The sequence below is a fragment of the Nothobranchius furzeri genome, chromosome 16, assembly GCF_043380555.1.
Source record: "Nothobranchius furzeri strain GRZ-AD chromosome 16, NfurGRZ-RIMD1, whole genome shotgun sequence".
NCBI lineage: Eukaryota > Metazoa > Chordata > Actinopteri > Cyprinodontiformes > Nothobranchiidae > Nothobranchius > Nothobranchius furzeri.
In genome coordinates, this window is record NC_091756.1 from 38,491,612 (window position 1) to 38,515,334 (window position 23,723).

The 23,723-nt window shown below is 41.2% G+C and overlaps 1 protein-coding gene across 2 annotated transcripts in view; it reads left to right on the forward strand.

Annotated features, from left to right (window-relative positions):
• The window catches only part of itgb3b (integrin beta 3b), a 34,363-nt gene extending 11,124 nt beyond the window's left edge, over window positions 1-23,239 (forward strand). The window contains exons 5-16 of one of the 2 annotated variants that reach the window (XR_011516903.1): window positions 1,252-1,414; window positions 1,566-1,727; window positions 1,817-1,912; window positions 6,644-6,733; window positions 7,070-7,204; window positions 7,946-8,390; window positions 16,626-16,848; window positions 16,952-17,052; window positions 18,724-18,843; window positions 21,205-21,371; window positions 21,892-22,073; window positions 23,123-23,239. Coding sequence is in view for 1 of the 2 variants with exons in the window: in XM_015963119.3 (XP_015818605.1) it covers window positions 1,252-1,414; window positions 1,566-1,727; window positions 1,817-1,912; window positions 6,644-6,733; window positions 7,070-7,204; window positions 7,946-8,390; window positions 16,626-16,848; window positions 16,952-17,052; window positions 18,724-18,843; window positions 21,205-21,371; window positions 21,892-21,960 (1,771 nt within the window). In the remaining variant the exon portion in view is untranslated. Of the gene's footprint in view, window positions 1-1,251; window positions 1,415-1,565; window positions 1,728-1,816; window positions 1,913-6,643; window positions 6,734-7,069; window positions 7,205-7,945; window positions 8,391-16,625; window positions 16,849-16,951; window positions 17,053-18,723; window positions 18,844-21,204; window positions 21,372-21,891; window positions 22,336-23,122 lie in introns of those variants that run through there. The other variant, XM_015963119.3, reaches the window with a different exon arrangement.
• The last annotated feature ends 484 nt before the right edge of the window (window positions 23,240-23,723 follow it).

Sequence of the window (23,723 nt, forward strand, 5' to 3'; positions counted from 1 at the left end):
ACAAATAAAGTTTAAAATAAAACTAAAGTACTATCTCAGTGTTGGATTTCACAAATTACTGGGTTGTTATTTTTTATTTATTTATTTGCCCTGCAATGGTGTTTGTTCAGTGTCTGAAAAGTAAAAACAGTGAAACAAATGGTAAAAATATACCACACAATATGAGGGGTCATGTTAGTAAAGCATGGACCTTCAAAGCAAGAGACATTCTATCATTGGACAATTTAACATAAAGAATAGTATCAAATAGTCTAATCTAATCTGGTTGAATCCTAGCGAGTCAGAGTGGGTCTTTACAAGAGTTTTAAATGTTTAAAGGTTGGAGATAGGAAAGTTCCAGGCCTTTAAGAGTCTAAAGATCATGAAGAATATCTAGACCACATTCCTCTTTTAGTTTTGAAAACACTGTTGTCTTTCTTTGTTGTTCTTTTAAGAGTTTATTGGTGTGTGTGTGTGTGTGTGTGTGTGTGTGTGTGTGTGTGTGTGTGTGTGTGTGTGTGTGTGTGTGTGTGTGTGTGTGTGTGTGTGTGTGTGTGTGTGTTCTTGTACATACTACATACTGAGGACCATTTGGACCATTTTCTCTACAAAGTGAGGAAATTTTTTTGGTCATCACTTTTTTAGAAGCATACCAGAAGCTTACTATACGTGTTAGAGGTAAAGTGTGAATTAAGTTTTAGTTAAGATTAAGGTTAGGAATAGATCAGCGTTGGTTATATTTAGGGTTGGGGTATGGGTTAGGCTTGGTGAAATCACAAAAATGAATGGAAGTCAATGGAGGGTCCTCATTATGATGGAAAGACACATGTGTGTGTGTGTGTGTGTGTGTGTGTGTGTGTGTGTGTGTGTGTGTGTGTGTGTGTGTGTGCGCGCGCGTGTGTGTGTGTGTGTGTTGTACACTCTGCTCCCCGGGGACAATAAATTGAATTTCATAATGAAGCTGATTTAGAGCTGAACTAAGTCCAGGAGAACAAAGGAAGATGACAAGATTCTGGTAATAAATACAGAAATCACATATGAATAACAAGAGTCTTAATCAGAGTATAGAAGTTCTTAGAGCATCACTAAAGGGAAGCAACTCTACAAAATGAAACAGGAAGTAAAACTCTGGTCGGTAAAGCTCTCCACCGACACCAATGAATCCAACAGACCAGCTCAGCTTGGAGATAGCAATAGAACAGGACATCACTTTTAAAGGCCCTGGGGTAACGCTGATCTGAATTAAGCGGCTAATTTCTCTTTACTTGACAGCATTAACACCACCTGTCTGCCTCAGTTTGGCTACAAACACGTTCTGTCTCTGACGGAGGAAGTGGGTCGCTTCACAGAGGAGGTGAAGAAGCAGATGGTGTCCAGGAACCGAGACGCCCCAGAGGGGGGTTTTGACGCCATCATCCAGGCTGCTGTGTGCAAGGTGGAGAGATGGCTATTGTCTCACCCAACACTTGGCTTTATATTGCATTCTTCTCTGCTTGTGTCATACCCATAAATGCTTTGTGGTTACATAAAAAGACATGAAAGAATGAATGTAACTTTTGTTTGATTTGTTTTTTTACATAAATCAGGAGCAGATCGGCTGGCGTCCCGGAGCATCCCACCTCCTGATTTTCACCTCTGATGCCAAAACTCACATGGCTCTGGACGGTCGACTGGCTGGAATTGTTCAGCCCAATGACGGCCAGTGCCACCTCAACTCAGAAAATATGTACAGAATGTCCACCACCATGGTCAGTGTGACCCTTATCTGAACATGCACGTCTACAAAGGGCGTTTTATTTTCTTTTGACTGTACCACATGGTCCAATTTGACCCTCAGGACTACCCATCTCTGGCTCTGATCACAGAGAAGATGTCGGAGAACAACATCAACCTGATCTTTGCTGTCACCAACTCTGTGGTTCCCCTCTACCAGGTCAGTTCAATGATTTTCTCATTTACGTATAGAGCAGGGGTGCCCAATCCTGGTCCTGGAGGGCCAGTATCCAGCAGGTTTTGTGGTTTTTCTGCTCCAACACACTTGAGTCAGTGGTTGAGTCACCTGTGAATTCAGGTGTTGAAGTCAGGTTGTCAGGTTCACTTTTGGCAGGGTTAAAAATTAAAACCTGCTGGACACCGGCCCTCCAGGACCAGGATTGGCCACCCCGAAACAGAGTTTGGTTTAACAAACAAACCTTTTGGGTTAAAAATAGAAACTCTTGGCTGTTGTTCTGGAGGTTAAACAGAAACTCAAACATCCCTCTTTTTGAACACAGTTCAACAACTGAAAGTTATTGACTTGGTTCTCTCAAAATACACACCTTTAAAGCTACAATGGCAAATTTGGAAAAGAAAACTTATTTTCCTACCTATTAACAACGTTCTAACGTAGGATAGTTAAAAACACAGTGTGGAGATTTAAAAGATTTTTTTTAATGAAGTGGTTATCTTGCATTTGTCTTAAAACCTCCACCAATAACACGTTTCGGACCGAAAGCAACTATTGGACCATCGATTGTCTCACAGAACCTCTGCACTTCCCTGGGTCCTCCACTCGTTACACACTCACGTATTTAGCAACAGAACACCAGTGGCGTGACCTCGGTTTCACGGAAGCATCGGCGGCGAACAGCGGCAGGGAACTCGTGAACTTCAACGTGGTCTTTTTGACACCGGGAGAGTCTTGGCAGCGGCATGGCTTCCTCGTTGTGTTCATTGCTGAACTCACAAGATCACATGGTCCCTCGAGACTTCAGATCAAGGTTTGTTTATGCCAACTGCCAGTTAAACCAAAAAGAAGGAAATCACGTTTGATATCGCTGTTTGATGTCAAATATGATGTTGTTCCTCTCCACTGCCAGGATTAAAGCCATAAAAACACACAGCTGCACTTCTGGAACAATGCTGGGAGTAAATGAGCCGTTGGGTCACACGTAAGCATCATGTATAAGGAATTGCATTGCTACAGTACTGTTATTTTGAAAATTACCTGGGATTTTACACTGTAACAATGTGTGATTTCCTGTCTAGCCCTATGTTAACTGTTGATGTAAAAGTGGCTTTCCGGAGTTTTCTCTTTTCAGAAATGATGTATGATTTTTCAGAAATCCGTAAAAGTGATTATCTTATCATGTACTGTGATATAATGTAAGCAATACTAAGCACACCCCCTGTCCCGCAGAGCTCCGTGCAATAGGAAACTGAGCGCTAACCAGAACTAACCAATAACGTTAGACTGCCGCTTACATGCTTCAAATTTAAGGAATACCTCGGCTGATGCAGAGTTGATGAACTTTTCATGGACAAGTAAGTCTTTAAAATATAAATATATGAGAACACAGCATGACATGAGAACAATACTTGTAAAACAACGTGTTTTAGCTCTGTTAGTCGGCTACAGAAGCACATTTATAAACAAGAAACGTGAAGTTTCCATCTTAAAAAAATGGAGCGACTGACTTTTTGTGTGATATGCTTGTCAGCCACTAGATGGTGCCATCGGATAAGAGAAATACTCCGGAAAGAGACTTTAGCGCATCCCTGAAGCGGCTCGTTGCAAATATACGTAGAACCCAATCCTACCTTTAGCGGCACAGCACGGCGAGCAGCTTCTGGGACACGCCTGGAAATCGCTGCATTGCTGCTGGTTTGAAACAGTCCATAAACTATAATGGATTATTTTTTAAGTTGTGACGTTCCGCTGCTATTCCGCTCTGCTGATGCTTTCAATGTGAAACCAGAGTGAGACTTATTCTCCGCTGAACAATATCAGAAAAGGAGAAATAGCTGGCTGCTACCACTTCAACTTCAGGGCAAACTACCAGAGTCCCAAAAAGATAAACTTAATTTGAAGTCACAGACAACAAGAGACATTTAGACCTAGAAAACGGCTCTATCTCATTTCCCCTGGCAATGTGGGCTTGCGGTTCCGGCGCATGTGGAACCAGGAAAGTTACATGAGGGGAGGGGTGAGTGTTCTGTGACCATGTTTGTGTTCAAAGCCTAGCTTGTTTTGTAGAATCAGTCAAAGTTTGGGCAAAAATATTGCAACATTATGGAAATCAGAATAAAGGGGTAACCACACAAAAGCTTATATTGCGATACTGAAAGCCAGATGAAATTTGTGATTTTTAAGCCTGACCAGGCTTGTCCACCTGATGCTTAAGCATCAACTAATGTCTGTAAAACGCAGTACGCAGCAATTAGCTGCCATTATAGTAGATGGATGCGTTTCCACTGGCCGTGAAGTGTTGCGTTTTGGAGTCTTGTCAGAAACGTAGGTACACGACATTTGTGATTATCCGAGTCTATTTTTTACTACGCTTCCAAAATGCATCAGGCTCAGCAGTTCAGATCAGGCCGGACAGGAAGTCAAACATAAAAGTACTGTAAAACATCTGGAAGCTTTCTATTTAAAAGTCCCATGTGGATTTTCAGCTACTAAAATAGCATTTTTAAAAAAGCACGTCATTACTTGTGAAACCTCTACAGGTAAACAGGGCAGAGAATAAACCACAGACTTTTTTAGATTCATGCTGCCGTGTTTCTTTATGCTTGCTATTGCGTGAAATACAGAAATCACGTGTAGTTCTGCAGTTCTCCGGTCATTTGGTGACCTTGCAGGACCACCTGTGTGAAATTGGTAAATTTAAATGTACTTCCCGGGCCAGACACTTCCGAGACACATCCAGTGTTATTGGGAGATCTCGTTCAGTCAGTATGAAGGCAGTAAAATGGGCCACCACCCAGCAGTCAGAGTTTGAGTTGCACTGCATGAAGCAATACAATAAACGTTTGAATGTACATTTTCAATTAAAAGTTCAATCGCCTGCCTTTAAATATTGATTCAGTATCATAACACAAAATATCACGATTTTTCACTGTATCAGTGTATTCTTACATCCCTTTGAGTGATTGGATAAAACACTAACAGCTAAAATGAATATTTAAAATATCTGTTCGATAGAAAAGTGTGCAAAGTTGATAAAGCAAATGTTTAAACTTAGGGTAAAAATGAATATAAAAGGTCGTTCAAGGCCAAAGAAAACCAGTTTGAAGAACATTTCCCAACCTGTTAAAGTGGCAACAAGTCAGTAAAATAATGCAGAAAATAAAAAAAATTATTAACTCCTCAACAGTCTGAATATTTCAGAAAAAAAGCTAAAGTGTTTCGCTTGTTATTTCCTATAAACTACAGCATTTCTGAAGCTTCTTTAAAGTTTTTCTGTCAGGTTTTATCTTAACAAATGGTGGCAGCAGTGGGATTCCTCTCGTTTTGTGAGATGTTTTTCTGTTTTGTCAAGCTAAGATGTTTAAGCCCATCTGTGTTTTGGTCACATGCAGGTTTAGGATTGGCAGACGTGTCAGGATTTGTGCAGTCTTGGGCGCTGGGTTGATTTTTCACCTGTTTACCTGTTTCTGGTACTACTACAACATGGGATGACAACTTTTTAACAAACCCTTAAAAAGAATTTAAAATTTTGAGCTTTCTGCCTCCAAAGACCACAAACACTTATGTCGTGCTCTCATTCAACTCCACACATGCGTCTCAAAATATCTTTACTACTCTTCTAACAATTAAAACTAAAGTGTGTGAGCTTGGACAGTTTATGTGTGCCAATTATAACAAGAGAAAAATGTCTGGATTTTTCTGGAGAGGATTACCAATGAAGACGTAAATATCCTCCTTTGTGGGGTGTGCATGATTTTGCTCTTGGTTTATGAGAAGGAGCGTGATTCTGAGGATGGCTCTGGTCTTCCTCAGTAATGATGGCTCAGTCTCACAGTAAGTAACTCTGCAGCTGAAAAGCAAAATATCTAAATGCGTTTATTAGCTAAAAATATAACAGTAGGCCATTTTTAGTGCATGTATAATTATTTGTGATGTATTGACCGAAAGAAAGCGGCCGAAATGAGTTTCCTCTGTAGGGTGGCCGGGCTCAGCTTTAGAGAGAGGGTGAGGAGCTTGGACATTCGGGAGGGACTCGGAGTAGAACCGCTGCTCCTCTGGATCGAAAGGAGTCAGTTGAGGTGGTTTGGGCATCTGGTCAGGATGCGTCCTGGACGCCTCCCTGGGGAGGTGTTTCGGGCATGTCCTGCCGGCAGGAGGCCCCAGGGTCATCCCAGGACACGTTGGAGAGGTCACATCTCCAATCTGGTCCGGGAACGCCTTGGGGTCCTGCCGGAGGAGCTGGTGGAGGTGGCCGGGGAGAGGACGGTCTGGAGCTCCCTAGTTGAGATGCTGCCCCCGCGACCCGGACCCGGATAAGCGGAGAAAGACGACGACGACAATAAATGTAAAACACATTTCTCATTTCCTGTCCATTTGGGCAGTGCAAACTGAACAAAACTGTGCAAAGTATGTGCACGTTTTCACGTGAACATGAGGTTTTGACAAACCATAAAAGTTATTATAACCAACAGGATTTCCTCTTTTACATCATGTGACTGAACACTGAGTGTTAATTTATTTCAAACACAACAAAAATGTTTTGGCAAGAAAGCATCCTAACAAAAACATGTCACGTTTGTGCTGCAATAAAAAAACTGAACACAATTTAAATTATGATTTAGTGCTATTTTAACGTGTTTTATACCTGGCGGGTGTTCCATAACCCTGTGTTTGAAGACAAATGTGTTGATGTTTGACTGTGTTTGTGTTCTGTAGAACTACAGTGAGCTGATACCTGGCACCACAGTGGGGCGGCTGTCCAACGACTCTGGAAATGTTATTCAACTTATCCTAAAAGCCTACGCTGTAAGCACAACACACACTCGCGCGCACACTTTTACACACACATTCATCTCTGGCTAGACGATGTTTGTTGACACATACTCCCAGAGTGTCTGAGTCACGCGCGTTCAGCCAGAGTGTTTGCAGAAACACCAAAATGTCTGAAGAGTGAAGCTGTCCAAAAGTATGCTTTTCTTTTGATATATAATCAAATTAGGGACATCACACACACATGTGGTGTTTCTCCTGCTGAGAGACACCTAAACCTAAATTTAAGATTGAAGCATTTATATCTCATAGAAATGTGGTGTTGTAAAGTCACCTGTTATAGCTGTATCAGTGTGGTGTTTGTGCTTTTAGAAAATCCGGTCGAAGGTGGAGCTGGAGCTTCTCGGTGTCCCTGAGGAGCTGTCTTTGTCCTTTAACGCCACCTGCCTGAATGGCGAGCTCATCCCAGGCCTCAAATCCTGCTCTGGGCTCAAAATAGGGGACACGGTTTGTTAACATGGACTTCTCTGCGCATTTACAAGGCCAATTTAATGTACTGGATTTGTATCTCGAGTGGTCAGTATGTCAGAATCTCCTGGTGATTTCAAATCGTGTTCCTACTTTTATTTGTAAGACAAAGTCTATTTGCTTCTAAAAAGTGTCCAGCTGCATAATTCACTTCACAGATTTTACTTTAATAATCTGTACACACTTGTGAGCTATAATCCTGTCCGTATGAGCAAAGATAAACATGTTCCGTTTTCTATTTTTGCTTTAAGTTTAGGAAGCATGGTCTGCTTGATTTTTCCGTTTCCCTCATTGTTGCTATTTAAATGTCTAAAAGTTTTATTTTTTCCTTTTCCACGTGGTGTCAAAAAGATGGGTTATTTTCCATTTTCTTATTGTGAAAGTTTTCCTTTTGTGTTGTTTTTGTATCTCAGCGTCTCTCTGCTGGTTTTCTCCAGTCTAGGTGATATTGTCTAACCTCTGCACATTTCCCCCTCTCTGGCTAGGCTCCTCTTATTATTTCCATATTTGGGTCTCTCTCCATGCTAGTACCTGCCCACTTTTGGACATTTTCCAGAAATGGGTGCAATGCTGACTGAACAATCCCATCGAGTGCACTTGGAGGCAGAGGAATGCTTCCTCTGATAATAACTTGATAAGAAGGACAAATAAGTAGCAATTAAGCAAACTTCAGTCTTAAAGCAGGATCTGAACGTTTTCATCTGGATTCCTCTCCTGCAGGTCTCCTTCAGTGTGGAGGCGCGTGCTCGTGGTTGCCCCAAACAAAAGAAGAAAACCTTCGTCATAAAACCAGTTGGCTTCAAAGACTCTCTCTCTATTACTGTCACATTTGAGTGTGACTGCAAGTGTCAGACCAAAACCCAGCTGAACAGTCCCAAATGTAGCCATGGCAACGGCACCTATGAGTGTGGGATCTGTCTGTGCCACCCGGATCGGTTGGGCCCGTACTGCGAGTGTGCAGAGGGTGACTATAATCCCACCGAGCAGGACCGCTGCAGTGGACCCGCAGGAGCTGGAGGATCCCAGTCTGCCATCTGCAGCGGCCGTGGGGACTGTGTGTGTGGCCAGTGTGTGTGTCACAGCAGTGACTTTGGAAAGGTGTGGGGCAAGCTGTGTGAGTGTGATGACTTCAATTGCCTGCACTACAAAGGAGAACTGTGCTCAGGTATGAGCTGCACATTTCCTTAAACTTGAACAAAATGTATTTTTATCTATTTAGTCTTCAGAAATACTAAAATATGAATCTGCTTCTGTTTAAACCACAAAAGAAGAAAGTTTAGGCATCATGGTCTAATTAAAATCACTTTATTTGGTGCACCTGCACCACTATGCAGCCAGTGTTACGCTCATGAAGCTAAAAATGGATAATTCTGTTGGGATTCATTTTCTTTGTCTTGTCCAAAAAGACAGAAAATCTGAGTGAAGGTTTGAGGTCAAATGTAAAACTGTCAGTTTTAAATTCACTGTTAAAATCCGAGAAGTCGCCAGCTCTCAACACCCCCATGGTGAGCAACATCCCTAAATAACAGCTCAAAACTCAAAACTATATTTTCATAATAGAATTAGTTAGTTTGGCCTTCTTTGCTCTTGTTTAACTTGTTTTAGAGTTTAACACTTTGATGTTTTTTTGTCTTGAAACGTGCTTTAAAAAAACTACCTACTTTAAAGGTTTCTTAAATAATAAATGGCTTGGGTCACCATTAAAAATAAATGTAATGAAATTTTGAATATTCATAAGCTGAAATTTTGAATGAATAAAAATCCTCAAAATTCGAAACATCTTTAAAAAAAAAGGGGGAAATCAATTCCCAGCTTTATGTAGTGAAATAAATTTCTACTTATTGCTTTTTAAAAATCTACATTTAAGTCAAATGACACTTTTTTTTCAGACCATTACATTACTTAATATTGACCTGCTTATATGAGTGCACTTCTTTGATGATAGAAATGATCCACTATGTTGGAAAAATTTTCCACATGCCAGTGAGAATGTCCCTGGTTGTCTTTGAATCTGAAGTTATTTCAGTCACATTGCGAGAAAACCCGGTACAGATGAGGCCCTCCTCCTGATGCTAGGTCTGATCTGCTCCAAAGAGCAGGAACCAACCAGACAAGCATCTTTATCCTCCGCTTTGATGAAATCACAGGATGTAAACAAATGTTTGTGTCTTTCAGCAACACCCATTGTTTATCACATGTTCTGCACCTTCTAACTTCTATGCTTTCTATTAGTGCAACACAAACATTTCCATCATACCCACTGACCATGGTGAATATTGTTTATAAACCTGGTGGATCCAGACAACGTGTTTATGGTAACGTTGAGGCTTTCGGACCTTTAAACTGTGCTGACTTACCACCCTCCTCATCTGGAAAGAATTACATGTAATAACAACTCTTCATTTGCACAGGACATGGGCTCCTTTCACAAGAAACATATGCCATTGTGTGTTCACCACATGTTTGTGTGTGAGAGAGAAAATCAGGTTGTTTCTTCTGAAATTTTAAGTACAGTTAGAAATGAAAGATCAGGTTTTTGGGAGATTGACATCACTGAGCAAAAACTGATTATTTTTCTGCCAGGAGTTGATGATGTCATATATAACACTTCTGGCTTTCTCCCTTACTAAATCAGCTGGAGCAGTGGGTTGGCCTCACAGAGTCAGCCTCGCCGTGGGTAGGATCCTATCGACAGGAGTTTTAGGGTCATTGTGGGATAGTGTTCAACCTCCAGCAGGAACCTTAAATGGGGGTACCACAAGGCTCCATTCTTGGCCCAATCTTGTTGGCTGTGTACCTACAGTCATTAGAGTAAGTTTTCCACAAACACGGCATAAAATTTTAACTTTATGCATATGACTGCCAGGTCTATTTCCCGCTGCAGCTGCGTTCAATGTAATCAATCCAAATGCATTTAGAGTTTTTGGTAGATGTCAGTTCCTGGATGTCTTTACATTTCCTGAACCCTAATTAGTTTTTAAACCTAGTGAGAAGAGTTTGATGAACCACTACTATGACCTTGCATTGTTAGCCCCGAATGAGAAGACAGTTGTCACTGACCTTGGGGTAAAATTGGATTCAGTTCTTCAAATGGATGAGCAAATAAACACTGTTTGAAGATTGCGTTTCTTCCAGTTACGTCGACTTTCTAGGATTAAATCACTGTTGTCTTGAGCGCACATGACAGAGACTGGATTTTTGTAATTCGCTGTACGCTGGAGTGACCCAGACCTATGTTGCGAGGCAGCAAATTGTTCAGAACTCTGTGGCAAGGTTTTTAACACACATCACACCTGTCCTGGCGACTTTGCACTGGCATCAGGTGCATTAGCAGGCCAATTTCAAAATCCTCATTTATGCTTTTAAAGTCTTGCATGGCAGTGCTCCTCCCTACTTTGCTGCTTTGCGAAATAGAAATGCCCCATCATGGGGACTTTGATCAGCTGGAAAAGACTTACTGTTCCACGCACTAAATGTAAAACAAGGGGTGATTGGACCTACTTAGTGACGGCTCCAACACTCTGGAACAATCAATGTTGGCCGTCGGACAAACTCCGTCATTGTCACGTTGCAGGTTCGGAGGAGGTTAGGACCCAAGATGCAGACAACACCAGATGACACGAGGCAGGAGCAGTTTAAAAGTAAAATCATTTTTATTAGGATGATGAACCAAAAATCCAAAAGGGCAGGAAGTCAAAAAAACCAAGTCCTGATCATCAGGAGAACGAAAGCTCACCTAGAGCACAAAACAACACTGACACAAAACAATGGACCGACAAGACAATGAGACACAGACAGGGCTTAAATACACTGGGGCATAATGGGAGGCAGAAGGCTGCAGGTGTGTGGAGAGAGAACCAGGTGAAAGCAATTAACTAATCAGGGAGGAAACTAACATGACCTAAGAGTAAAGAGTAAAAAAAACCTAAAGACAAGATGAGCCAGCAAAATAAACTAATATTCAAAAAGGTTCCTAATTGCTGGTTTTCCAACTAGTAGTGGCTATTGTTGGTATTCTTCTCTTACTTCAGTCATTTAACTCTTGCTTTATCAGAAATCCAGGCATAAAAGGGGCTCCTAAACTAAAGAGATGAGCTGGTCTTGGTTCAACACAACAGACACTGAAGCGAAAAGTCATCTTTGAATTTGATAAATTCACAAAGACACAAGTTGTGCCCCAAATATAACTTAGTCATAATCACATTACACATCATAGTATTTTAGGCACTAACATTCCCAAAGAGTTAACTGAAAACCAGCCATAGAGGATCTCAGGTCCCGTTTCAGGACTTTCATGCATAATTCATTATTTCTTCAAATCTGTCACCTGACCTCTTATTTTTAACCTTTGTTTTAATTCTGTTAACAGAACTGCCAAAAACAATCTAAAGTCAAAAGGAAAAGACTTTGAAAGATCATCAATCTGTAGATGATTACAACTTTTTAAATAGTATGAGAAAATCTGGCTTCCTTGAAACAAAATACAACAAAATTAGAGCAAGTTTAAAACCTTTTGGTGTGTTGTACTTGAAAATCACCAATTCTTATGGAGCAGAGCATCAAGAATTTTTTTACATAAATGTGTGTTCTTGTCTCCATAGCCTGACCAGCTAGCCCCATGCTGCCTCATGGGAAGCATTGTTCTCTGTGTAGAATTAAAGCACGAGTCTGGCAGGCCAGGCTAGTTGTCTCCGCCCCTCTACATCACACTAAGCCAAACTTAGTCAAACGTGCTATGATCATTTACTTGTTCTCTCTTTGATCCTTGTTTTTCAGCACATTTCCAAATAGCTCATCCACTGAATAGACTCAGGTTTTTAAAATCCTTCACCACGGTCACAGATGTGATGTAATGTAACAATCAGCTGAGCCTGTTAGCACAACAGACATAGTAAAGTTGGAATTTTCCATTCACATATTGGCCCCATATACACGCTTCACTTTGGGTTGATTGTGTTTGCTTTAGATTTGAAAACCTAAAATTAAGGTTTTTTGCTTATAAGTGTCATTTGCTGTAATAATAATGGTTCTTGCTTTGGTTCAGTAATGAAATAAGATCAAAATTGACATCATCCATTTGGAAATGATGCTATATAACAGGAAGAAGTTTTAGCAACCTATGGAAATAGTCAAGTTAAATCTTTAGCTCCTAGTTATAATTTGTAATGTATTTAGTTTTGTTGTTTTTCCTTAGCTTTAATTTGTTATGTGGGTTAAACTAATCAACTCCAGATTCATTCTGTATTTAAAGAACAGACATGAGAGTGATCTAACATGACTGTTTTCCTAAATGCCAACAATCTTTGGTTAAGATTAAATATAGAACAGGAGACAAAGACAGATGAACAAAGCTTAAATGTATGATGCAAAGATTTGGCTCACACTTTTGTCTAATGCATCATTACATCATCGGATCTCATGCACCGTGCCTCTCCATTCCCCCTTTCACTCAGAAATGTTTAGCCGTACTCCCCAAAGTCCACGGAGTAACATGAAAATACCTCTCAGCTTACTCACTGGTGAATGTGGTGTATTGAGGCTAAAAATAAATCCATGTTTGGTCAGAGAAGAGATTGAAAATGTTCTGGGAATTTGAGCAGAACCCGCCTTTCTTTGGTCCTCAAATACTCATGTCACCCATGGCCATTCTTTTCCTGCCACAGACTGGTGTAATTAAAAGCCTGAGGTCAGATGGTAATGACATCTTTCCTCCAGTTGGTCCGTCCAACAGCTTCCTGTGTCATTGTTGGTCTGAGCATTATCTTCTCTGGCTCTAGACCTCAAGTTTTCTGCACTGTCACTCATGGTTGTACTGAGTAACAACAAGCCAGTGATGTGCACAGCTTTACCTTAATCATGCAGCTAAAAAAGAAGCACCTCAGAGCAGGTTTTAACGGTCAGCAGTTTCAGGAACATTAGTCAGCGCTTCTGATTTCCACTGTTTTTAACCACAAGTCTAGAGAGTCACAAATATAAAACCACTAAGTGTTTTAGTCATAACATGAGCTTAGAAGTTAGAAAGCTGCCCTGTTTTAGTACAACAGGACATGCTGTTGGCACAATGAAAGTGCAAGGTGGTACTTAGAGGTGATGGTCCTAATATGTAAGTAAAATTGATAAGAAATGTAGAATAAAAAAACACAACATTAAACGCTGCTGGCCTCTGAAAGGGAAGGCATTGTGCTTACATTATTACTCTATAATTCTCTTCTTCCGGTTCTGGAGAGTACAGACGCTTTTTTCTCCTCATCCTCCCTCTTTTATCCCAAGGCTCTTTGTCCTGTCTTGTGCTCTGTGCTTTCTGCATTTTTTTTCTGGAAACTGGAAATTTTTTGAAAGGACCTGGTCAGTTGGTCTCTCAACGCGATTGACAAAATTTTTTCAGCAATGAGAACGGGAGAAGGGGCTCCCGGATGTCCCTCTGGGACAGAGCCAGCTGGGTATATCATGGACTCCTGGAAACAGTGGAACCTGGTATGCCTCTCTCAACTGTCTGTAGAGGATTCTGAAGATGTCTGGATATTCATGGTTTTGGTGTCAGGATTCCTGCTGTTTGGCCTGAGCGGTTACCTGGCTTACCGGAAAATTAACGAGCTTTCAAGGAATATTGGCTCAATCCTGGAGCTCAGGGATGGAATGCATCGCGCTGTGAACGCACAAACTCATATAATTGTCGAGATGAGTCGTAAGCTTGGAACTTTGGCTGAGATTCAGGCTCTAACCCAGAAGGTGGATTCCATAAAGGACAGAGTTGTGGACGGATCAGCATGGATTGGGATAGATTAACTACGCCATTATTGGATCTAGAGGGGTTGATGACCAACAGAACTTCAAGGCAGAGAGGAAATTATCTCTGTCTGTCCCAAAACAAGTTCTTATCTGAATCTGGTGCCCTTGGAGCCTGTGAGGCTGAAGTAAAAACTCCCCCCTCAGAAGAAATGTGGAATGCGGCTGTCACTATGGTAACTTTTCTCCTTATCCCAGCCTGGGCGGGACTGTGACAGGTGAAGGCCGTGGAACCGTATCTAGGAGTCACTGTGCTCTCTAACCCATTGTCTCCCTCCCCTGTCCAAACGGAGGTGAAACGCGCTGCTTTGCGGCTGCACGCACTGAAGTGAGGAGAGTCCCAACCCCACCTCCCCACCTAGTGGACACTTATGTTGTGTAATGTCTGAAGTCTGTGAACATTTCTGTCTGAGGTGTTTTTTTGCATAGCAAAGCTGCCCTCTCTGTTGAGGGTAACTCTGAAGTGCCTTTTTTTTCCCTTCCCCCTGACTCTGTCCTCATATAAACCCTCTTGATCTATCATGGTAGCGCGACTCGGGTTGCGAATGACCACAGTCACCAATTCTTGTCATGTGTGTGTATGTAGGTATGTCTGATCTCAGAATTGTGTGTACTGAAACTCTAGTTTCCCTCTGGGATTAATAAAGTATTATTGAATTTAATTGAATTACATATGGAGTGTTTAGTGCAGCTTGGGGAAGAAATGATAATGTGACCCGCACTTGTAAAGCGCCTTTCAGAGTCAGAGGACTCCAAAGCACTTTACACAACAGTGTATCATTCATCCATTCACACAAACACACATTCACACACTGATGGTGATGAGTTACAATGTAGCCACAGCTGCCCTGGGGCTCACTGACAGAAGTGAGGCTGCCGAGCACATGCGCCACCAGTCCCTCAGACCACCACCCGAAACTTTACCTTTTTCTAATGTGCCTTTAGTGCCTGCCAGAGGGCAGCAGGTCAAACAGGAGGTGGGCAGGATGGGTGTTGTCTCTGATGATGGTCTGTGTTTGGCTGAGGTTGCAGGATGAGTAGATATTGTTCTGGAAGGAGATGGGTAATTGTTCTCCTCTGTGTTTTATGAAGTCCAGGAAGATCTCCTTTGTCAGACTTGGCTTGTTAGAGCACCATGCAGAGACCTGCAGGATCCCTACTACTACTGTCATGTTATTCATGATTTGCTGCTGTGGGCTGGTCTGCATTCGGGGGTGTAGAATAGTGTTTCCCAACCCTGGTCCTCAGGGCACACTGACCTTCATGTTTTCCATGTCTCTGCTTCAGCTCACCAGATTTGCATTGCCTCCTCAGAAGGACACCAAGTGCTGCAGATGCCCGTTCATCACTCATTCATTTAAGTAAGCTGTGTGGCAGCAGGGAAACACTCGTGTTTAAAAGAGAAACATGCAAAACATACAGAACAGTGTGCCTTGAGGACCAGGGTTGGCAAACACTGATGTAGAAGATGTAGAGGAGGGTGCTGAGCACATGTCCCTGTGGGGTGCCTGTGTTGAGTGTTCAGGTGGATGAGAGCCCTCCCTTTTTTGATTTTAGCATGATTTTAGTTGGTGTAAAAACGAACACAGACATGGTTACTTCAGCCCCACCTAACCATTAGAGGCTCATGACCTACTATTGTGTAAAAGCTATATTTAATCATTTACGTTTCAAGTTGTGAAATGGTGCTGTTTTGTGACTTTAAATTCACATTAATTGTGATTTTCTTGACACAGTTGATGCTAAGAGGAGTTAGCTGGATGTTGCTTTTTCAGAGTGGTATGAACCTTTCTTCTTTAGTTCTGTATTTTCTAAGTGCTCACACCCAAGCAGTACTTTTTCTTGTATTTGACCACAACCGATTACTTTTTTTTTACTTGTGTTAGACTGAAATTTTTGCCTTAAACACACAAAATCCTAAGAATAATAGGCACCATTTTACAATAAAACTATCTTTTCAAATAATCCATTGATATTCATTTTTGAATGAAGTTTTAAATGTATTATAAACTAAAGATAAATAGTAATAAAGAATTTAATGAAAAGATTAATAAAGTTTTGATTCTTGCCAAATAATGAGCCTTCTTCAGTTTCTTAGGACTGTTGCAATAATTTTATGTTATTTGCTAACTAGTCAACAATCTATTTATATAATATTAACAAATGATTTATAGGTATAGTTGTATTTAAAGTGAGAACAAATAATTACAATCAATTACGTTCAACTTAAAGAATGTTTTCTATTAATTAAGTTGAGATCAAAAGCACTTGTACCTGAATGAAGAGCTCCATAGTTAGTTAGACTGGACTGCAGCAAACGTAGTTATGATGCATTGATCAGACAAAGACAGACAGGATGCTACTCAACAGAGTCTGCAATAAGGTTTAATTTGTGAAGTGAGTCAAACACTCTTGGTTAAACTGTTTAAAACAAACATTTAGTCATTTAGATCACATTCCTCATCATTACAATTCCTTGTTGCCACATTTAACCACAGTCTGGAGAACGTATACGGTCATATTTTCCCTCTTTATTTAACCTCGACATGCCAAATGTGGGAGCTGAAGCAAAGCCTGTTCATCCGAGTGTTAATCTAAACTTCTTCCCTCTCAGGTCACGGTGTTTGTAACTGTGGCTTCTGTCAGTGTGCACCAGACTGGCAGGGTGAGAACTGTAACTGCTCCAAACGGACCGACACCTGCATGTCCAGCCTGGGCCTCCTGTGCAGCGGCAGAGGCCAGTGTGTTTGTGGGGTGTGTGAGTGCACTCAGCTGGGGGCCTATGGAGCCACATGTGACAAGTGCCCCACCTGTCCGGATGCCTGCACCATGAAGAAGTGAGGCTGCAAAAAGCACAAACATCCATGCAAAATTGTTGGATCAAGTTGTTGTTTTATTTAAGATAAAGTGATTGTGTGTTATCATTTATTGTTCTGGTAGGGAGTGCGTGGAGTGTAAACACTTCAAGAGGGGCAAGCTGTATAGCGAGAACATCTGCGGTCGGATCTGTAAGGATGAGATTCTGCTTGTGGATGAACTAGGTGAGACACAAGCTGCAGCTGGGAAAAACTTTAAATGTTAGAGCTTATATTAAAGTTTAAATAACACCTACTGTGACTTTTACTATTTTGTACATGTTACTTGTACATGTTTACTGTTGATAATGAATTCTGACGCAAAATGGGAGCAAAAGCGTTCCACACAGCTGATCCCATGAGGTCACAAAATCACGGGATAACTGCAACACCACACGTGATTTCAGAAGTCCTAGGGATCGGTATTTTCAGAAACTGTCTACAATTGGCAACGTAGATCCCTACGACCTCAAATGACACAAATGGAGCTCAAACGTTCATTACTGCCAAAAACATATCTCTTGAGTAAGCATACTTATCAATTAAAAGTAAAAACTGGCCATGAGTAGTACTGAGTAACATCGTGTACAAATAATGGCATTTTAATTACAAAAAATATATATGTATATATATAAATAAATAACATAATACATTTTAAGCAGAAGAAAGGATTTTCTGAGTAAATTACTACCCACCTCTGTGTTCAGCTACCCCTCATGTTTGGGAGATACCAACTTTAAATGGCCCAAAAACGGACAGTCAGTTAGATGGCTTACACAAAACAACTGTTTTACCTTCCTTTATGAAAATGCTGCAAGCAATCACACATGTGGGGAGGTGCAGTTTCGAAAGTTTATGTCCTTCCTTCAGACAGCTGCGACATAGGCATCTCTTTGTTAGTTTTCCTATTTTCTGTCCAGAAGCTCTCATCCAAGCAGGAAACCAAAAAAATCTTACGTCGTTATCAAGTTTTTTGCTTCTTGTACTAGTATGACCTGGCATGGCAGCCCTTAATACAACACGAGTGTAGCATGGTTTATGAGCTCACGACACACAGTGATTATACACTCAGTTATCCCATCATACAACGAGGTACAGCACCCGATACATCATCTGACGAAGACGATATGTCTGTTCTGTTTACATCGCCTACGGGTGTTTCACAGGAAATGACACGCTGCACGAAACTTTTATTTTGAAAGTTTCCGGATGTTTTACACTGTCCTGCCCCTGTCCATTGTAATGGCTAATTGCCATGTAGTACGTTCCGCAGCCATTTCGCACCCCTTTCACATCCAGTAGAAAGAATGGGTCAGTCCAATGAAGAGAAATTGAAACACAAAATTAAGGCTACGTTCTCACCAGTGGTGGACTTGCCATCGGGAGCTCCCGGTGTCCTGACAACTGAAGTGGCCTACTCTGTATTACCACCTGCAGAGATTGCAACTTGGGTTTGATGTGCTTTTGGCTGCAGTGTGAATGTAGCCTGAGTAACTGGGAGATGATAAGGAGAATAAAACAGAAATACAAGGAGATTAAAGCAAACTGGGAAAATAAGCTAGAATAATTAAAGGGCTGTGGGAAAAATGCAAACTAAGACGCACAGGGGAAAAAAACACTAAGAAATGTGCATGGGAACACACTAGGGACATGGAACATGACATTTCACAGGACTCTCACAAAATGATGCATGGTCTACGATTAAGAGAAAATGGTGCAGCAATGCTGCAATAGTTGATACATTTGCTCACGTATCCCAAAAAGATACAAAGACAACTTGTGGGAGCAACTTGTGGTCTTGTCCACAGTACAAACTAAAACTTACTAAAAACATTTTTTGAATTATTTTTCACACAGTACTCCATGACACAAACGCAGTGAACTGCTCTTACAAGGATGAAAATGACTGTGTGGTGCGTTTCCAGTACTATGAGGACGCCAGTGGCAAATCCATCCTTTTTGTTATCAAAGAGCCGGGTAAGAACAACACACACTGACGGAAGTTTTCTGTGCAGATTGTAGTCTAGACGTAAACCAGTGGTATTGAGAGTGCTTTTATACATCATTTAGAAATGTTTATTTTCCTGTGTTGTTTTTCTCTTTTCTTAATCTTGTGACTAATTTGCAGTCAGTTCTATTTTGTGGCTAACATCTTTGTTTACATGAAGCTAAAATGTTTCAAGTCAATACGCATTTACGCTTGATCTGTTGCTTTTGAATGCTTTATATGAGAGATGAAGAGAACCGCTGTACAGCGTTATTATTATGAATATTATCATCAAGGTTTTAGCAGATTTCAGTTTCTTTCCAGCCATCCCTTCCTTGATGCCTGCTCTTAATTTACTCGGCCATACAGAGAACGCGTGCGGTAAAAAAGCTTTTAACGACCACTGCAGCCTGCAGAGAAAGTCTGCCCTTTAAACTACAGCTTTACTGAGCGTGTGTGTTTAATTTACACAGAGAAGCACCTTCACAATTAGCCTTGAACATAGGTACACCCCGCTGTGTCAAAGAGGGCTGTAAACATCAGTGCTGGAACGTGCTGATGCTACATATCCTCAGGAGAACGTCAGGACAGCAACAGCTGAAGGAAAGCAAGGGGAACCTTAATTAAAAATGGTCTTTAAGTATGAATATAGCATGATTTCTGTATAAAACAGAAATGTGGCGGCTCAGGGGTCAAAGACAATTGGCTAAAAACGTGAAATAAAGCTGAGTTACATGAGGGAGAGCGGAAGAGGGAAGGGGCTTTGATGTTGGTTGTAAAAGTTCACTCCTGTTGTCTCTTGACTTTGCTGTAGAAATGCAGACAGCACATGAGGCCACGTGCTCAAAGACCATCAGCGGTGAAATGCGTTAACATAACTCCAAGTTCACCAGAAAAAACAAATGATAAAAAACTAAAGGCTAGAGATGCAATGATTGTAGTTTTTAGGGCTGATACTTGTACACCTGCTAATTGTAATAATCAAATATAATTAACCAAATTATTTTAAATTGCATTGACTTGTTAATCGTGATTCTGGAAGTAAAAAGGTCCACCTGTTGTTCCTAACGTGAACTAGTGCTGAATGATGGATGGTGAGTTCAGACACAAAGATGTCAGGATTTTCATTGCTGCTTGACAATGCTGTGCTCCCGGAGTTTGAGATCAGCCCATCAGGGTTGATACCGGCTGATTTCATTCACCAGAAGAGTTTTTGGTACGTCTCTAAAAGAGTTGGCAAATATATTTTATATGTAAATTAACTCGTGTCTGCTTAGAAGAACAAAAATTGTCATAAAATTAGCAAAAATGTGATTCAAGCTGCAGCAGTAAATGGTCTGTACAAGGTTTTCTGTGGGTGAGATCTTGCATGGAGCCCCAGGTCGAGGCCATCGGTCGAGGCAGAAACTGCTTGTTCACTGCTGATTGGCTCATCCCAGTCTTGTGCAGGTGTGCAACACTGCCCTTAGAAAGCTCTCCGGTCTTGGCCATGGTGGAGGCTGGAGTGGTTGAAGGTGTGGAAAGGTGTCTTTTATACAGAAAGGGACAACTTTCACAATCGTTGCGCGCGTGGTTCAGGGCCACCTACGGAGTACCGCTGCACTAGAGTGACTCATTCACACATTTACACCCTGGTGGTGATGAGCTACATTGTAGACACAGCTGCCCTAGGGCTCACTGACAGAGGCAAGGCTTTCCAAGAACAGGCGCCACTGGTCCATGCGACCACCACCAGCAGGCAGGGAGGGTTAAGTGTCTTGCCCAAAGACACAACAGCAGCATTCTCTGGTGGGAGCCGGAATCAAACCTGCAACTTTCCAATTACTGGACAACCCGTGCTACCTCCTGAGCTGCTGCTGCCCCAAACGTGAATGTAGGCATGACATACAAAAACGATTCAGCAGCACTTTTGACTTCCCACTTGAAGACGCAGCGACGTATTCTGCAGATAACTTTAGAACAAGTTCTGTGGAACATCTAGTGATAGGAAAAACAGAGGGTAGTGCAACAAGTCATGTGTTCCTCGGTTCTGATGAAGGAATGTTTTCATGTCAATGCGGGCCAGTTTTGAAACTCTGCGAATCAGATTCCTAGTGCATTTTTTTCCAGACCATAATGAGTGAAGGGGAGATTTGTGGGTTGGCTGTAAGATGCCAGTTATTTCCACTGTAGTCCTTCCTCTATGTTTGATCTGTAGCTTACATTATGGATCATCATTAAACAGAGCCTATAACCACCTGTCTAAAGGGCACGTTTAGTTCACCCACAGGCTTTACGTCTGCTTGTTTTGGTGGCACAGGCAGGAAACAAACTTTCTACTCATGCTTTTATCTCTTCCACCCCCCGTCCAGACTGTCCGAAGGGGCCAGACATTTTAGTGGTGCTTCTTTCAGTGGCAGGAGCTGTCCTGTTCCTTGGCCTGGCTGCTCTCCTGATCTGGAAACTGCTGGTCACCATTCACGACAGACGGGAATTCGCCAAATTTGAGGAAGAGCGAGCTCGGGCCAAGTGGGACACGGTGGGTGAATTAAGCACAAATGTAGCTGCTGTGTGTGAAATTGGGTCAATTTAATAATGATTGAGTCAGTTTTACACATTTCTACCTTCAAAGCCTCCCTCTTTACATACACACACACACACACACACACACACACACACACACACACACACACACACACACACACACACACACAAGTGTAAAAGGCCACACATGCAGCTTTAGCTTACAGTTTTTTCAGGATTGTTTTATTATCATTTAGTCACATGCTGTTACTCCCAGGAGAACAAAAGGCAACCAGAGGAAGGGTTGGGTTTAAATTAGCCAACGCTAACTTTTGAGCTTCAAAAACACACAAAACCTGTTGGTCTCAAACCTCAAGAATATGTTCTAGAAACAATGTGGTGTTATTCACAGGTCAGAAAATATATTATTTATATTTGTACCATGCTTTTTGTTGTTTTATTCTTTCCCTTTTTCAAACCCTTGTCGTGTTTTTGAACCTCACATTGACACGTCTTAATTTACGTTTTAATAACAGGGACACAACCCTCTTTACAAGGGAGCCACGTCTACCTTCACAAACATTACCTACAGAGGAAAAGACTGATGCTATGCTACTAAACCAAGACGACGAGCAGAGCAGGAAATAAGGAACTTACCGTCCTTTGGGAGAATGCCACAAATCATGTGCAGGCTTCTACTGTCAAAACAATATGAATGGTGTGTAAATATGTAGAAATGTTTTCCCATGAATATCAGGGTCACTCACCCGTACTACACTTAAAAAGGTTATTGGTTTGTGTGATTTGTAAAGATTTGTTGTGTTGATCCAGCCAGAATAAAAACTTGTTTTGTCTAAACATGATGAATACATCACTGTAAGATTTGCAACTCTGTTTTAGAGAATGACATTTTTACAGAAATTACCTATGTGAACGTATAAAATAGGTAAAATAAATAATGATGAGGAGCAGACACAAAACTTGGTTACTTTCTTTGTGGGATTTATGGTTTATGAATTTTAGACAAAGTGCAGAAAGATCAATTCATTTCAAAGTTTTTTCCTGTTCAAATGTATTTATTTAAATTTTTTGGAATACTTTTTTGCAAAAATTTTTTTTCCATTTTTTTATCTTATTTGATTTGATTTTTATGATTCTATTATGATTCTCTTCACAAATGCAAGCAGCAAGAGCATTTTCGTCCAGTCAGACAACCATAAGAGGCACTTTGGATTTTCATTCATTGTCCCAACAAAATATTTCTGTTTTATGTCATTTCATTCTGATGTAATAATTAGTTTACTGGAATTTTGAGAAATTCTGTATTTTCCCCTCTTTGGTGTTTAGATTTGCCTTTAGGAGGGGGGAAAATCATCTCAGAATAAAAGCACAAGCAAAAAAAAAAGTTTATTCCATTTTAAATGTCCAGAGACGTCCTCATTGGTCAAAAAATAACATCTAATCATTCTAATTTGGATTGAGGATCCTATTCTATTCCTAATGCCTGTGTACAGAAATGCTTTCAGTTCAGCTGTTTTGTGCAAACTCACACAAACAGCGACCTCTGCTGGAGCATCCGTTTAACTTTAGAGAACAAGGCAGCTAGTGGGCTCAGTACTGATGACGTCTTCTGCTGCACCTAAACAAATGAAATACTCCTTTGAAAAAACACTGTTCGAATAAGACAGACATTCACCATCTAATACTTTAGGGATTTTTATTTAAAAATACCACATCCCTAAATCTCCTTGTTGGTCTTCCTTTCAGCCTTCTGCCTGGTGGCATCAACCTCAGCAGCCTTCTACGTTGTCACTGTTTCTCCTCTGGACACATCCAAACATCTCAGTCTGTTGCCTCTGACTTTTGTCTCCAGAACATCTAGCATGAGCTGTCCCTCTGATAGACTCATTCCTGATCCTATCCATCCTTGTCACTCCTAAAGAGAACCTCAACCTCTTGAGCTACAACCTCCACTTCTGTCCTCATGAACAAGGTCTCTAAACCAGACAACATGGCAAGTCTTACTAGTGTCTTCTACACCTGAAACACGGTTCTCCACCAACTCCAACCTGCTTCACACTTTTCCTCCCTCTATTTAGGTCTCTTTGTACCGCAGACCCCAAGTCCATAATGTCCTCTCCATCACCGTTCCACTTGTATCCCTCTCATTTACACACACATATTCTGCCTTAGTTCCTCTTTTCCAGTACATATCTCCACTTCTCTGGCTTTTCCTCCTGTGCTCACACAGCAGATCTCTGTCATCTGAAAACATCATAGTTCTCGGAGACTTTTCTCTATCATCTATCAGTTTGTCCCTCACCAAAGCAAACAAGAAGGGGCTTAGAGCCTTGATGCTCCCATCTCC